General features: G+C 55.5%; 2 protein-coding genes across 6 annotated transcripts; both read right to left on the bottom strand.

Moving 5' to 3' along the window:
* Positions 1 to 241: 241 nt before the first annotated feature.
* On the bottom strand, positions 242 to 6,557 carry RHOC (ras homolog family member C). 5 transcript variants are annotated; one of them, XM_043460309.1, is made up of 6 exons: positions 6,387 to 6,416; positions 5,822 to 6,133; positions 2,827 to 2,990; positions 2,161 to 2,281; positions 1,704 to 1,834; positions 242 to 871 (listed from the first exon to the last, which is right to left on the bottom strand). In XM_043460309.1, exons 3-6 carry the CDS (start codon positions 2,980 to 2,982, stop codon positions 698 to 700), a joined length of 582 nt encoding a protein of 193 aa, XP_043316244.1. In that variant the 5' UTR covers positions 2,983 to 2,990; positions 5,822 to 6,133; positions 6,387 to 6,416; the 3' UTR covers positions 242 to 697. The 5 variants fall into 5 exon arrangements, with proteins under 5 accessions (XP_043316244.1, XP_043316241.1, XP_043316243.1 ...); XM_043460306.1 differs by lacking the exon at positions 5,822 to 6,133 and having other exon boundaries at positions 6,387 to 6,557; XM_043460308.1 differs by lacking the exon at positions 5,822 to 6,133 and having other exon boundaries at positions 2,827 to 3,069; positions 6,387 to 6,519.
* Positions 6,558 to 9,499: 2,942 nt separating this feature from the next.
* Positions 9,500 to 15,222, bottom strand: PPM1J (protein phosphatase, Mg2+/Mn2+ dependent 1J). The gene is made up of 10 exons (XM_043460305.1): positions 14,866 to 15,222; positions 13,181 to 13,295; positions 12,431 to 12,718; positions 12,025 to 12,137; positions 11,665 to 11,749; positions 10,765 to 10,883; positions 10,491 to 10,554; positions 10,228 to 10,335; positions 9,959 to 10,110; positions 9,500 to 9,814 (listed from the first exon to the last, which is right to left on the bottom strand). Exons 1-10 carry the CDS (start codon positions 15,189 to 15,191, stop codon positions 9,667 to 9,669), a joined length of 1,518 nt encoding a protein of 505 aa, XP_043316240.1. The 5' UTR covers positions 15,192 to 15,222; the 3' UTR covers positions 9,500 to 9,666.
* Positions 15,223 to 15,698: the final 476 nt, after the last annotated feature.

Raw genomic sequence — 15,698 nt, 5'->3', positions numbered from 1 at the left:
GAAGCCACCCACAGGCTTCTAAGTTTAGCCTGTCCTCCAGACCACTCCCCTCACCCGCCTCCAAGGCCCAGAGCCAGGAATGACCTCATCCTTTTCTCCAAGACTCCACCCTGCCAGCCGGGAGTCCTGCCTTTGCAGACCTGGGGCTGGCCCCCTGGTGAGCATCTCAGAGAGATGGGACTCCAGACTCACAGCTAAGACAGGGACCTGAAGAGAAAGTCAGGAAGCCACACACACACACTTTGGAGCCTGTGACCTTTATTCACGTCCCACACCAAGAATAGCCAGAGACAAGGCTCCTGCCCAAAGCAGAAACACCAGGGGCCTGGGATTCGTTCGGTTACACCCGCCAAGTCCCCTACCCCAGATCTGTTGTGAGCAGGAAGTGTATAAAGTGCTGGTGTGATGATCCTCTGGGGAAGGCCAAAGGGATCAAGGGCCCCACCCGAGGACCAAGGCAACAGGAGGAGGGGCTGTGCTCTGAGAGGCAGGATGCACCCCTCTATTCCCAGGGTGCTGGTGGGAGGGGGCGTGCCTACGGCCACCAGTGTCAGGGCTGGGGAAACTCAATGCAGTCCTGGGCAGGGGGGAATTGGGAAAGGGAGCCTTCAGCAAGGATCCCTGATAGGGTGGGGTCACAGAGGGCAGAGGGACTTTCTGCAACCCCCTGAAGGAAGGAGGGGAGGTCTTGGGGATCTCAGAGAATGGGGCAGCCCCTCCGGCGCTTATTCTTGCGGACCTGGAGGCCGGCCCTAGTGGCCATCTCAAATACCTCCCGCACCCCCTCCTTGGTCTTGGCTGAGCACTCAAGGTAGCCAAAGGCACTGATCCGGTTCGCCATGTCCCGGCCTTCCTCAGATCGAACAGGTTCCTGGGAAGGTAGACAGACAGCGGTCAGAGGAAGCTGCTGGTTAGGTGCACCTCATCTGTATAACTAGCACAAATAATTACTCCAGCCCCCTTCCCTCAAAGCACCCAAGCCCCAGCCACCATGGGCAGCTTCTAAGCAAGAGACCCAAGACTCATGTTTACCTTCAAAATTCTATCAGCCAGCCCTATATCCCACGGTACTCCATTCTCACCTTCTTCCCATCATCCTCTACGGCTACCAGAATAATTTTTCTCACATGCTGCCCTGACCGTATCTGTCCCCAGTTTAAAATCTTGCCATAATTATCCTCAAAGTATTCTTTTCATTCTATTGTCCACATTCCTATCCTGGCAGCTCTCCCTAATTAACTCATCCTATGGCTGGAAAGCCACTTCTAGGTACACAGATTGGCCAGCTCCCTCAGTCTGGGCCTGGGCCTTTTCCCCAGCTGCTTCCAATACCCTCCCCATCCCATGTCCACGTCAGTTCACACCTCCTAGTGTGAACCCAGGAGACCCCAAGCAAAACATCTATTGTAGGAACCCAGTTCCCTGAGGGCGGCGGTTTTCTTACTCATCTTAATAGCCCCAATGCCAAACAGTGGACAACAGACAAAATGCCAAGTGACCTTAGACAAGTCACTTTGTCCACGTCACTTTCATCAAATATCACTGGTTCTCTCTCATCAAGGTGCAGATGCAAGGGGTTAAGAGGTGGACCCCACCATCACCTCTAACATGGAGTCAGTAGGAGGGAGGCTCCTTTACCAGCCTGCACGCCCTCAGAGGGTGCCTTCCTCCCCAAGGGCTCCCAGCCTGGCAGTGGCACCCACCTGCTTCATCTTTGCCAGCTCTCTCCGGGTATGCTCATCTTGCCTCAGGTCCTTCTTATTGCCCACCAGGATGATGGGCACATTGGGGCAGAAGTGCTTCACTTCCGGGGTCCACTTCTCAGGAATGTTTTCTGCACAGACATGTCCCAACAGTGGACGACAGACAAACCTGAGTTTGTGCCTCCACTTAGGCTAGAAGGCTCTCCCTGAGTCCTGTCTTCCCCACGGCCAAGTCTTAGAGGCTCTTCAGTGTGAGAGTCCCTTTCACAGCTCAAAACCCCTCCCCATCACGGTACACATGTTCCCAAGTCCTCCGAGGGCCGGAGTCACCACAGAGGCTAAAGGGGCTCCCCAGTACCCACCCCCACAGCCTCTGAAGATGATTGAGGAGCCCAGGCAAGAGCTCCCTCTGGTTGTTTCCAAGAGGTTCTCAGTCCCCTCCTTCCAACACCCTCACCCAGACTGTCGGGGCTGTCGATGGAGAAGCACATGAGAATGACGTCAGTGTCCGGGTAGGAGAGAGGCCGCAGGCGGTCGTAGTCTTCCTGCCCTGCTGTGTCCCACAGAGCCAGCTCCACCTGACACACAGGGCCAGTGCTTAGCTAGCCTGAGGGCCCCAGTTACACACACAGCCTCGCCACCCAGAGGTCCTCTCTGAAATCACCGTCCCTAGGTTCACTGAGCATCTACCTATTGCGCACCTACTGTGTGCCAGGGACAGTGCTCATCCTTGTCACACACCACAAATAAGGTGAGTCTTTTAAATCCTGAGACAAACTGATCTTTGTGCAGTTTGAGTTGCCATTGTGAGCACCACAATTTTAATTAATCTTCATAAAAACCCTTCGAAGGGGACCTTACCATTTCCCCATTTTACATTTGGGGGAACTTAAGACCAGAGGCAAAGGAACTGGACCGATTATAGAGCCAGTGTTAAAAAAAAAAAAAACAGGTTATCTGGATTTTCTAAGACTGCAACTTCACTTCCTAACTTTCACTGGTTCCAGCACGGAGAGTAAAACCAGGACATGGGTAGGTGGTAAGGACGGACATTCTAGGTCCCTAAGTGATGGCGGCGGGTGGGGTTCCAAGGTGAGAGGGGAAGGGGGCTGTTTGCCTTTACCTGCTTGCCATCCACCTCTATGTCTGCGATGTAGTTCTCAAAGACAGTAGGGACGTAGACCTCTGGGAACTGATCCTTGCTGAAGACGATGAGGAGGCAGGTCTTCCCACAGGCCCCATCCCCCACAATCACCAGCTTCTTTCGGATGGCAGCCATTGCCAGGGCTGGCAGGGAAGAGGCAGCAGGGATGTTGGGAAAAGCCAGCGAATCCAAAAACACTTCTCTGAGGCCCCCAAGACCTCCCTGGAAACCGAGGTATCCAACAAAAGGAGGGGACGGAGGGAAAAGAGCTTGCTCAGGCATGTTCTTGCCAAGAACCAATTGTTCAGGCAACTGAGCTTGAAATTCCTAATCTCAAGGTCAGGGACAGGTCTCCCCCATGGGTTGGAATACACAAGAAGAACCACCCACTTGGGAGCCAAGAAAGCATGAGTTCTAATCTAATCCACTCACCAACTGTGGGCCCCTGGACACCTTGAAGGGTGCTCAGGGACCAGGGGTGTCTCCAGAAAAGCCAGTTTTTATCTATTCTACATATCAGAGTTTCAAGTCAGACTTAAATGTTACCAGGATTTCAATACTTTCAAAAGATTAATAATTACAAAGGTCCAATCTGGAACACACTGAACACATTGTCCCTCACTCAACACAAATCATGCCTGTCCACTGAAAGAGTCTGACTGATACGGGTGGGTAAGGAAAGACTGTTTATCATACCCTAGATGCCAGGTGGTTCAGTGGTAAAGGGCTTCCCAGGTGGTTCAGTGGTAAAGAATCTGCCTGCAATGCAGGAGACTCAGGTTCAATCCCTGGGTCAGGAAGATCCTCTGGAGAAGGAAGTGGCTACCTACTCCAGAGGTAGGAGTAGACAGAGGAGCCTGGCAGGCTATAGTCCATGGGGTCGCAAAATAGTCAAATACACCTTAGCGACCAAACAACAGGTGCCAGGTTCTATGGTGGACATTTTGACAAAAATCACCTCTGTCCCCAGAAGCCTGAAAGGTAGTGAGCTTCCCGTTTTGACAAATTAGGAAAGTGAGATTCATGGAGGCTAAGAGGAATTCGGAGTCATCGCAGGGAAGGCACTCAGAGTAGGGCTGTGTGACTAGTCTGTTGCTTTTCTACGTTACCACCCCAGAAGTGGGAAGGAGCGCAGAGCAGGGGGAACCCAGACGGAGGGCAGCGGCAGCAGCCAGCCAGCCTCCCTGGCCCACCCCATCCCAGTCCCCAGGGCCCCGCGTCACACAAAGGAGCCTCAGTCCAGGCAGTGCCCACAGCCCACATTTGGGCAGGCTGCCTGCCTCCCCCCTTCCTCCTGGGCCTGGCAGCAACACTGGGTCACTCAGCCCCAGGCAGGGGACAATGACCACACTGTAGGGAGCCACACATCTACCACAGCAGAGCGACTGAGAATAATCCACTAGGGAATCACCTCCACCCACTCCCTGGGACGGCCCCTTCCTCCCCTCTGTCCAGCTCACCCTGAGGCCCTGCCCACCCCTCCCTGTGACTCAGGGCCAGGAGTCAGCTTCCCGGGGTTTCCATGTGTCCCCCGCCCCCAACGCACGCCGAAGGGCAGCTGCACAGTTCACCACACCTTGCCAGCTTCTTTCTGCCCCAGAAGCTGAGCCTCACTTCCTCCTTCCCTGGGGAGAGGAGCTGACCTCCAGCCGGCTGGAGTTCCCAGGCCCCCAGTCTAGGGGGAAGAGAGGGCGGGCTTCGGGCCTGAGATGAAATCGAGGCTGTGGGGAGGAGCGAGCGGGAGCCGGGGCCGGCGCTGGGAGGAACTCCAAAAGGGAGACCAATGAAGGCCAATTCCAGCGCCAGCCACACAGGGAGTGGTTAAGAAAGAAGGGGACAGTAACCTGATCTCTGCCCCAAACCTGGCTTTTTCTCTCAGTCCCACATCCTGTCAAACTAGGCTGAGCTCCCGCACTCCCTACACACCACCACCACCACCTCACAGCCCAGCCCTGCCTTTTAGGAAGCGAATATTACAGCCCAAGGCAAGTTCTCTTCAACAGTGGGATCCCGGGTGGCCTCCCTCTCCTCCACACACACATGCACAACACTGGGATGAGGGGAAGCGGATGTGAATCAGACGGAATTTATAGGAGTTGAGCACACGGCCACTCTCTAACACCCTCTGATACCCCAAAAGGCAAGCAAGAAGGCATTCACCCTGCCAGCTGATTTCCTCTACAAAGAAAAACCATCCTTCAGAAAAGGAGGTCTCCTGAAAATTCTACCCAAGTGACCAACTCCCTCTCATATTCCCACAAGTTCCACTGGTCCAACTGAGGGAAGACAGGCTGCGGTAGCCCCAATCTGGGACAGGCAGCATTGATGGACAGATGGAGGGCATCCACCACCAGGGTGAATACCAGTTGCCTAGCTCTGAGTTTGCCACTACGCTCTCCCACCCCAGCAGGGCAGTGTAGGTAGCACCAGATCGTGCGGGTCAGAGGCCAGAACTCCAGGGCAGGGGCCTGCTGGAATGATCTGGAGCACACCCTCCCCCAGCTCAATTAAGACTTTCCCTTCAGGCTCAGGGGAGTCCTAGACCCAGGCCAGGCCGCCAGGCCCAAGGCCAAGACAGTAACGACAACAGCTCCCTGTGAGAGGCAACCCCTGAGCAACTGCCCCACTGACTCCAAGAGGGGCAACCAAACCCCAGAGGACCTGGTATGAGTCGAACTCTTGGGGCCTTCCCTGGGATAAAACAGTTCCTCAATCATTCTCAAGCTTTCCAGATGAACCAGGGGCTGATGTATCCTGATGACCACCCCTGATGTCTAGGGAAGAAATCAGATACCTCCTCCTCGACTTGAAACCCAGAAGTGACTTGGCCTTGGGTCCCCCAGGCCAAACTCCCAGGATACTCTCTAGACAGGTTGGGGAGTGTGAAGGAAGCAACAGATAGATACACACACACACACACACACACACACACACAGAGACACACACGGCTTGGATCCTTCCCAATTTCCCGTACCTCCACTCCAGGCCGGCTCCAGAAACCATCCTGGGCGAGGTCCAGACCCCCGGAGCAGTGGCAGCCCCCGCGGTCACACCCCACCCTTATTCCTGCCACTTCACAGGCCCGGCGGGGGGGAATTCCCACCTCAAGCCGGACTAGGGCCCCAACTCACACCCCAGCCAAGGTCCACCGCGGGCCGCCAGACCTGAGAGCTAAGCATCTGCGCGGGAGCTCCCTCGCGGAGACCCAAGTTGCCCCCTCTCCTCCTCGCCCTGCCGAGCAGGTTCTGGGAAGCCGGCAGAAGGGAACGGACTTCGACTCGGACACCTAGAGGCGAGAGGCCCCGCGGGACAATTCCTGGCGCCCCTCACGGTAGCCGAGGAAGGCAGGGAGGGGCCGAGCCGTCCGGATCCCCGCGCCGCCCAGACGCCCCGTACGAGGGGAGGGAAGGGGCCCGCGCTCGGGCCAAAGCCCCTCCCCAGCCGGCGCCCCGAGCTCCAGCCAAGCGGAGAAGAAGGAAAGTGCTCTGCAGGGGACCAATGCCCAGGACCCCGCCGCCCACAGCCCCAGCCCAGGGTACCTTCCGCTCCGCCGCTTCCAGCTGCGCTGCGGGTGCGGGAGGCAGAGACTGACCCGCGGGGCCCCGCCGCCCCGCCGCCCCGCCGCCCCGCCCTCCTCCAGCGCCGCGGCGGGGAGGGGCGACTGGCCGGGAGGGGCGGGCCGGGCGGCTCTTGGCTCCGCCCGCCCCCGGCCCCCGCCCACGGCCCCAGCGGGTAGCCCAGCGCTGGCCCTCAGGGTCCGGGAGATGCCTGGACTGCGGAGAAGCGCGCGGCGGGGCTAGGCGCGGCGATCTGGACCCGGGAAGACTCTGCCTCAGCGCCACATTCCAGCTCTTACGGGCGGACCGGCGTCGGGAAAGTTCAGAGGCGCCCGGGGTGGGGTCAGGAAAGGGCCGCTGCTGCCCTCCCGTGGCTGAGCGGCCACCCGCGCCTACACCACCTGGGTGGTGTCCGGTGGGAGGCGGGACTGGGAAAGACGGCTTCGGGGACGCCGGAGGAAGGGGCTGCGGAAAACCCCCACCCACTTAGAATCGTTGCGCAGTAAGTACAGCCCACCATCATCCCCCAGCCTCGGAGACCTTTCAGAATCTTTGAGATTCAGGGGCACTTGGTTCCACCTTGCAATTCCCTTCCGTCCCCCTACCCGGAATTTCCTACTCCTACCCATCCTTCAAAGGGCATTCTTGGAAATCTTTCTGGATTCCCCAGCTAAGAATTCAGTTCGCACCCTCACTGTCTTATTTCTGTGCCTCTGGGGACACCTCCCAGGTGCTCTAGGGGCCTCCCAGGTGGCTCAAGTGATAAAGAATTCGCCTGCCAATGCGGGAGACACAGGCAGGAGAGGAGGGTTCGATCCCTGGGTCAGGAAGATCCCCTGAAGGAGGAAATGGTAACCCATTTCCATTCTTGGTATTCTTGCCTGGGGAAATCCCATGGACAGAGGAGTCTGGTGGGCTACGGTCCATGGGGTCACAAAGAGCCAGACAGGACAGAGCACAGCTCAACCATAGCACAGGGACACCTAGCCTGGTCTGACGTGTGTTGCGTATTTACCAACACGTATTTTTTTCCCTGAAAGGTACAGGAGGAAGTGAATGGAGGATGAGGAAGTCTACTTACATTTTATTAGTTTGTGCAGGGTACACTACATAGCTTTTAATAGTCATCGCAGATTTCTGGGTTAAGTATACACATCCCCTTTTACCTGTAAGGAAACTGAGGCTCAGCAAGTTCAGTGACTTGTCCAAATTTTGCCATATGTACATGGCAGAGCAAAATCTCAGAGTCAGGCCTGTCTGGCTCCAAAGCTGGTCTCTCTCCCTGCTGCCCACTGTGATCCTTCAGTCTGTCCCTTCGCACTTTCTGGCACAATGCATGGCACACAATAGGTTTTCAACAAATATTTGCTGAATGAATGAATGTTACAAGTCATACAGACTTTAAAGATCTGACAAGCAACCCACACATCTGCTGAATGAGGAAATTGAGGTCCACAGCAGTTTGGTCCCAATCCTCTTAACTGGCTCAATAGACCTAGCTATGTATTCAGTTCAGATCAGTTTCTATCTTCAAAGAATTTGCAACCTAAATTCAGAATGCAGACAAATTAAATATAGGTAATAGTTATTGAACCCTTATTACATAGACTGGGCTATGCATACATGAACTACTTTAGTCCTGTAACCACCTCGTGAGGTAGTACTGTAATGCCCATTTTTCCAAAAAGCAAGTTGAGGCTCAGAGAGATTGCAGACTTCTTCTTGGTTGGATTTGGCACCAGGAACCAAACAGCAGGACTTTCAACACCCTGCTACTTCACTGCTGCTGCTGCTGCTGCTAAGTCGCTTCAGTCGTGTCTGACTCCTGGCGGCCCACCAGGCTCCCCCGTCCCTGGGATTCTCCAGGCAAGAACACTGGAGTGGGTTGCCAGCTCCTTCTGCAACTTCACTGCTACTCTATACCAAGTCCTCATGTAGACAGTTACAGTACAAGAGGCGAGTGCTATAGTGCAGGCATGCATGGGCTGTGGAAGAACAGAAGTGTTCAAGTTGGGGTGATGCATTGATTTTAAATATGTTGGAGCTACTCTAGACCCACAGAGTTGTGGAAATCCCAAGAGGGTGGTGGTGGAGAAAGACAGGGCTAGAGAAGGAAGCAGTGGCCAGATCATGAAGGTCCTTATATGCCATGCTTAAGAGTTTGGTCTAGGTGCAGTAAGGAGCCACTGAAGTAGTCTCTCAGAGGAATCACCAACTTAGATTCACATGGTGGAAACGGCTCCCTGGCTGCTGTGTGTAATCTTTACTGGGGAAGCAGAGAAGTGGCTTGGAAATAAAATCAGCAGATGAGTTAGGAGGCTTATATACTAAAGGACTACAGTAGTGACTCTGTGTGTGTGTGTGTGTGTGTGTGTGTGTGTGTGTGTGCGCGCGCGCGCGCGTGCTCAGTCGTTCAGTCATGTCCGACTCTGCGACTCCATGGAGCATAGCCCATCAGGCTCCTCTGTCCATGGGATTTCCTAGGCAAGAATACTGGAGTGGGTTGCCATTTCCTTCCTTCTCCAGGGGCTCTTCTTGATCCAGGCATCGGACCCAGGGATGGAACCCACGTCTCTTGTGTCTCCTGTATTGGCAGGTGATTCTTTACTACTGGGCCATCTAATAGAAATATGTGGTAAAATATTTAATCATCAATATTTATGATTGATTAGCTTGATGAGGGAGAAACAGAAGCCAAAGGTGATCAGCTCCAAGAATTCTAATTTGAGTAGCTGAGCTAATGCCCCCTGAGATAGAGCCAGGAGAAGAATGTATTTGTGGGAGAAATGGATTCATTTGGAGGAATGTTGAACTGAAGTGTTTGTGGGATATCTAGGGGATTGTTTGGAAGACCACTGGGATATATAGGTCTAAGGCTCAGGAAAAGTCTGGACTGGAAATGGTGCCTTGGAAGACACCAGCTCTAGGATGAAGCCACAGAACAGGATGCAAGTGTATGCAGTGGGAAGAGCAGAGGAAAGAGCCTGGGAACATTACATTTTTAGGGCTCTTCTGGAGTTCTTTCCACCACCCCAAGGAGATTTTCCTTACCTTTCAGTTTTAAGTCAAAGTAAATAAAGACACACATCTTTACTCATCTGGTTTATTTGCCAAGAGCTATAACTTTAGATCTAACTGGCACCCCTTCTTCAGTTAAGTTGCCACTAAAGAAGGTCAGGGAAACAAGTTTGGAATTTGGGTTGGGAGAGGCGTAAGTATGAAGAGGCTGGGATGGTGGTGGGAGGTTCAGGGCTTGAGCCTCTCAGGAGTAACTGCCTGGCCCTCCCAGGGGGATGACGAAGACTGAGATGTCATCCCCGGAACCCAGCTTGTTGTTGGGGAGACGCCAACCACGGTCGCGGGGTGTGCCCCGGGCCCCCAGGACCAGAGCTTGGGCCAGAGCGGTGTACCTGCCAGAAGCACACGTGCACATTCATGTACCAACACGTCTACAGGAAGATGGGCGCACAGGCCCTCATGTGGGTCCCCCAGCATCGCTCCCCTTTGTCCCTGCCTTCCCCATCGTCATCCCCTTGCCACCATACAGCCCCTACCTGCTGGGGTCATTGGGCTCATAGGCTGACAGCACCCTGTCCACAGTGGCAGCTACCTCGCAGTCACTGGTGACATCCCACAGCCCATCTGTTCCCAGGACCAGCACGTCATCTGGGCAGTGCTCATATTGCGTCAGGTCATACACTCGCACCTGGTGGGGAAAGAGGGTGCAGAGGGAGCTTGGGGATAAAGCAACCTCGGGAGAAAGCTAGCCTGAGACCCCCCCGAGGAGGGAGGGTATGGCCTAGGAGCCTCCCGTGCAGCTCACCTCAGGGAAACAGGAGAGGAAGGGTTTGATGGGCAGGGTAGAACTGCAGACCCTGAGGTTGTGATCTCCCAAGCCCCGGGTCACCCCAATGGTGGCCATCACTCGAGCCTAAAGAAAATGAGGAGGGCGTGCTGCTCTAGCCCTCTTCCGAGTCTCTGGGACCATGGACCCTCTCCACCCCTACCCTCAGGTAGAACCTCCACCTCCCTAGACAAGTTGTGGTGGGTCCTCCTGCCCTCTCCCACCTCTACCATGGAGTTTACCTTTTTGCCCTCCCCACAGACCAGAGGAAACCTGAGATCCTCCAGCTCGATCTTTTTGTAGGCCCTGGGGAGGGGGGAGTAGAGGAGGCATCACCCAGGCATCAAAGCCCCTCTCCCCTAGGAGCCACACCCCTTAGACAAACCCCTTAAGAAGGGCCACACACCACCCCCCCCAACTCCCAGCCTAGTCCGGCCTCCAGCTTCCACCTTGCTGCTGGCCAGGGACTGGTTGTGTTGCCATGGAAACGGGCCCCAGCTCTGAGGGAAGTGTTACCAGCCAGTCATGTTCTGGTCCCGGTACAGCATCCTCTGCCCCAGCTCCTTAGGCTGAACTCTGCGGGGGAACTCGAGGTGGGTGAATTCACCACCCAGCAGCTCTGGTTTCAGGAAGCCCTGGGGTCGGGAGTCACCAGAGAGAGCAGAGGGCCAGGGGGCATTATTAGGTTTACAGCACATCCTGGTGTACAGATGATGTTCATTATAGCAGACCCTTAAGTGGAGTTCAGGTGGGAGACCTGGGTTCAATCCCTGGGTCGGGAAGATCCCCTGGAGAAGGAAATGGCAACCCACTCCACTATTCTTGCCTGGAGAATGCCATGGATGAAGGAGCCTGGTGGGCTACAGTCCATGGGGTCCCAAAGAGTCAGACATGACTGAACGACTAACACTTTTTACTTTAACTGGAGTTTACTCTGTAACATGCCCTGTTTTCACATTAACATATATTAACTCATTTAATCCTCATAACAGCCTTTAAGGTAGGAACTCCCGATGCATGGAGAAGCTAAGGGAGTTGTCGAAGATCACACAATTAGCAAAGTACTGGAACCAGGATTTGATCCTTGGCAGCCCAGCTCCTAAGCCATTGCTTTAAAGCACCAAGCCATCCTGTTGCTTAGGGGCCTTTGCTGTTTCCTTTCCCCACCTCTGACTGCACTTCCTTCCTCAGTGGGGGCCACAGTGGGAGCTTGGGGCAGCCCATGTTCCTTCCTCTTGTGTCCTCCACACCAGCCCAGCCCTGCACTCCTTAGTCTGTGAAGGGGCCTTCCCAGTAAGCTCCAGTAAGGAGCCTTCTGTCTGTGTGGTGAGGGTGGGAGAGTCCCTGGGACCTGGTGGTACAGAGAGGCACAAGATTCCACAAGGAATGGGAGCAGGGGGTTTGGTTCTTACTTACAAGCAGCTGAAGACGCTGGCGCTCAGTCTCCGGGGTGAACTCCCGGGACATTGGAATGATTTCACCATTCCGGACAATGATGGCTCTGCCGAGAGAAAGAAAAGGTTTGGACTTGGCTCTTCTCAGCCCCCTCACATGAAGAATTCCAAAAAGACAAGGCCCGCCCTCAGAGTCCCTCACCCAGACCTCATTTTTTTTTTCCCCTCATAGTTATTTCAAGCCATTCCTTATGTCTGTGATCCCTCCTGACCCCGTCTAGTCTTTGGTTTTTAACACCCGCCACTTCATTCTCTTCTATTCCTCCATCCCAGAAAGTTGACCTTCCCCCCCCACAGCCTTTTTAAAGCTCCCACCCCATACCTGCTGTCACCTGCGTTGGCCACATACACCTTGCCTAGCAAGTAGACCACAACCAGTGCACAGCAGCCCCCCTCCACTTGGTGGCCACGCCGCTCCCGGGCCATCTGCTCATCCTGCCATATGACGAAGGGTCAAAGGAGGGTGGATGAGGAAGAGACTCCACACACACAACCACCCAGCCCACCCACATCTGCAGAAATAAACTGGCCCAGGCAAGCCACACTGGTGGAGAGTAGGGAAGACATCTGTATAACACACCCTCCCTCCCCACCTCTGAACCAAGTTCTGGTCAGGTTTTCGAACCTGTTTTGGGTTCTCAGAGTCACTTCCTCAGGCCACCTGACTCCTATACATAGTTGGCCAGAGTGTCTGCCTGGCAGGCTGTTGGCCTGGGCCAACCACTTACCATGAGCTGGAAGGCATTCTCAATGGCACCCACTACCAGGCTCTCGTGAGTCACTTCCTTCTGTGAAGACCAGCAGGACTGAGGACCAACCAACTGAGAGGAATCAGAGGAACCTGGAGCCCCCGGGGTGGACGGGAGGCAGAGGGGAGGCGGTAAGGGGTCCTGGAGTATCTCTACCAGGTCTTTTAGCTGCTCCCGAATGTGGCGATGCAGAAGCCTAGAGGCCATTTCAGCAGCCCCGCCCCCTGCATGCCCGTCAAACAGACCCCAGTAGTAGAAGCAGAGTCCCTGGGGAAGGAAAAGTTGGAGGTGAGTGAGTGTGTGTGTGTTTTATGCTGGGAGAAAAGCAAGACTCTGGGCATCCATATAAACATCAGAGAGGAAGTCTGAGTTTGGTATTAAAGGCAAATTAGATTTATTCATTCATTCACCAAGGGCCTACAATGTGTCTAAAAGCAAAGTAGCAAAAGAGTCAAACTCAAAAGATAAAGATGCAAACATAAGCAATGGTAATTACTTAAATCACCAATAAATACATGAGCATCTACATTTTAAGTGGAAAACTAAATATTCATACTGACATGGTAGAATCTAACTGAGCAATGCCAGATAAAGGTTCTGTGCTATAAGGCAGAAAGCTAGTGATTTAGGAGGTATTGCGTGGCTCAGATGAAAACTAAATGCCTAGAATCCCTGGGGAGAGGTGTCTCCTGTGTCTCTGGAGGCTAGGAAAGGGGGTGGGGGGCTTACCTGGCCTCGGCTAGGCTCCCTAGGTGCCCCTGAAACACTCCTCCGGCCTTCCACATACACCACTTCACAGCAAGCCTGGTCCTCATTGTGCCGGCTCTTGCCAGCGTTGATGACCCTGTCAGGCCAGAGTGACCACATCAGGTTGGATACCAGACCAGGTCCTGGAATAACTCCCACCTTAGACACACATACCCTTTCTGGCCTGCTGGCCAAGCTGAGAAAGGTCACAGCCACCTGGGAACCAGGCCAGAGGGAGGAGGAGAAGGGAGGCAGGGCAAGTCACAAGGAGTACAGTCTGGGTGTTGGGCTCCACAGCAGCACTTTCCCACCTCAGTTCTCCCACCTCTGGCTAAGGGGACATCCTGATGGTGCCACTGGGGGAGGGCCTGGATGAAGGGGAGGAGGTTTTAATTCCTGGCTTGCCAAGATCCTACATCCACCCTGGTGCGCCTCCCCCCAAACTGTTCTAGTGCTGTGTCCACAAGACCCCACCCTACCCGCATGAGCACACCCACCTTTATCCTAAAATCATCCAGTGAAAGTTCCTGCTGCTTTGTTTTTTTGGTTTTGTTTTTTGACTGCTTGTGGGGTCTTAGTTCCCCAACCAGGGATGGAACCCGAGTACCCTGTGTTGGAAGCTTGGCGTCTTAACATGGAAGTCCCAGTTTCTGCTGCTTTGGCAATGAGTAAGTGTTCCAGCCCATATCAGGAAAGAGGAATTGAAATAAGGTAGGAGTGGAAGACCCCATGGACTGTGCTGAAGCCACACAACCCCAAACTCTTCCCAAATAGGAAGTTAGAGGAGCTGATAGTGGGGCCACAGGTCCACCAGCCACCACCCTCCGCCCCTTGGCACCTTCAGCTTCCTAAGTGCTCTGCTTTCCCAGCAGATGCATTAAAAATCCACGGGCCCAATGGGAATTCCCTGGCGGTCCAGTGGTTAGGTGCTTTCACTGCCGGTCCGGATCCCTGGTCAGGGAACTAAGATCCCTCATGGCATACAGACAGACAAACAAAATCCAGGCAGCCTTGGAGCAAGCCGGCTGCTCCCGCCACTCCGACCGCTCTGGCCCGAGGGTCCACTTCCTTGCCTGGCCAGGGCAAGTCCACCCATCAAAGGGTGTTCAAGGGGGCTCTCCCGCTTCCCCCGGGCGCCCCCCCACCTCCCGCCCCTGGGAAAGCCGGCGGCAGCCTGGTGTCGCGGGCTATTTCTGGGTGTGGAGGGGGAGGGGAACGGTAAGAGGGACAGGGAACTGGGGCGCTGGGGTCGGGAAGCCCAAGGAGTTTTTCTAGCTGCTATCTCCTATGTTACAAGGGACTCCCGGCCCTTGACACCTCCCCTCTCTTGGCCACTAAACTACGGGGCCGCGACTGAGAACTGGCCAACTCATCGTTCACGGGCCCTTCACCCTCCCGGCTCAGGGAGAGAACAAGGTTCTGAAGCGGCGCGGGTGAGGACAGTCAGCGAGCTAGAAGATCCTGAGAAAAAGCTGCACCCGACTTGAGAAAAGGCTGGGAGCTGGTGCGGCCCGAAGCCCGGAGGACAGCAAAGGTCCTGGCGAAAGGGATCCCCCTGGCACCGAGCGCGGCGAGGGGGACGCATCCCAGGGCCCGGGATGCCGAGGTGGGGAGGAGGTTGGGAGGGGATGTCCCATTCTGGTTAGGGTGCCCCCGGGGGCGCTCACTCGGCGTAGCCCGTGCTCCAAGGCAGGCGACGGCCGGTGTCCGGAGGGCTTTGCACAGCCCGGCCAGCGTGGTCGTCGGCGCGTCTCAGCCCCCCGGGGCTCAGCTGCAGAAAAGTCGGTCGGGAGAAGCTTGCTCGAGCCTCTACTGTCCTCGCTGGCGTCGCACCCCCGCTCCCAGCCCTGGCCGGAGGGCTCCTAGGAGCTTGCGGAGGGGCAGCGGGTGGCGCCGAGGTCGCGTTGGGCAGGTCTGGCGACTTGGGGCGCGAAGGCGGGGCGCCCCCAGAGCTCACCAGGTGCGCCACGGCCGAGCGCACCCGGTTTAGCATGCTGCCTCCCTGCCCCGCCCTCGGCCGTGGCCCCGCCCCAGAGCAGGCCCCGCCCCCTAGGACTCGCGAGGGGCGGTGCTCGCTCCGATCGGCTCGGTCCCTCCATTGGCTCCCCGCCCCCAGGCAGGTCCCCGGCAAAACTTCCCGGCTCCCGGACCGGCCCCGCGGGCTAGTGGCCTCTACCCCACCTCGTTCCGGCTTCTCCCGCCTCCGTTTTTTAGGGGAAGAAGGGTCTGCTGTTGTAGGGAGGGAACAGAGAGAAGGAAATCTTACTTCAGCCTTGCTCTAGATTAGACATCAGCTAGAACTTCCCCATTGTGACGGGAAGGTGGTGTCTCCTCGACCTCGATTCGTTGTGGCTAGCCTGCCCAGAGGGTGATAGAGCTGATGACTTCCATCAGCGACCGCTGGGTGTGAAGCTCTGGTGTGATAACACCTCTGGCTGGGGCTGCCAGAGTGAAAATGAGGGCGAGCGAACTGTTGCTGGGATGCTGTGGAGGTGGTAAC

The sequence above is a fragment of the Cervus canadensis genome, chromosome 2 (genome assembly GCF_019320065.1).
Source record: "Cervus canadensis isolate Bull #8, Minnesota chromosome 2, ASM1932006v1, whole genome shotgun sequence".
NCBI lineage: Eukaryota > Metazoa > Chordata > Mammalia > Artiodactyla > Cervidae > Cervus > Cervus canadensis.
This window is presented reverse-complemented; position numbering and strand designations above follow the sequence as displayed.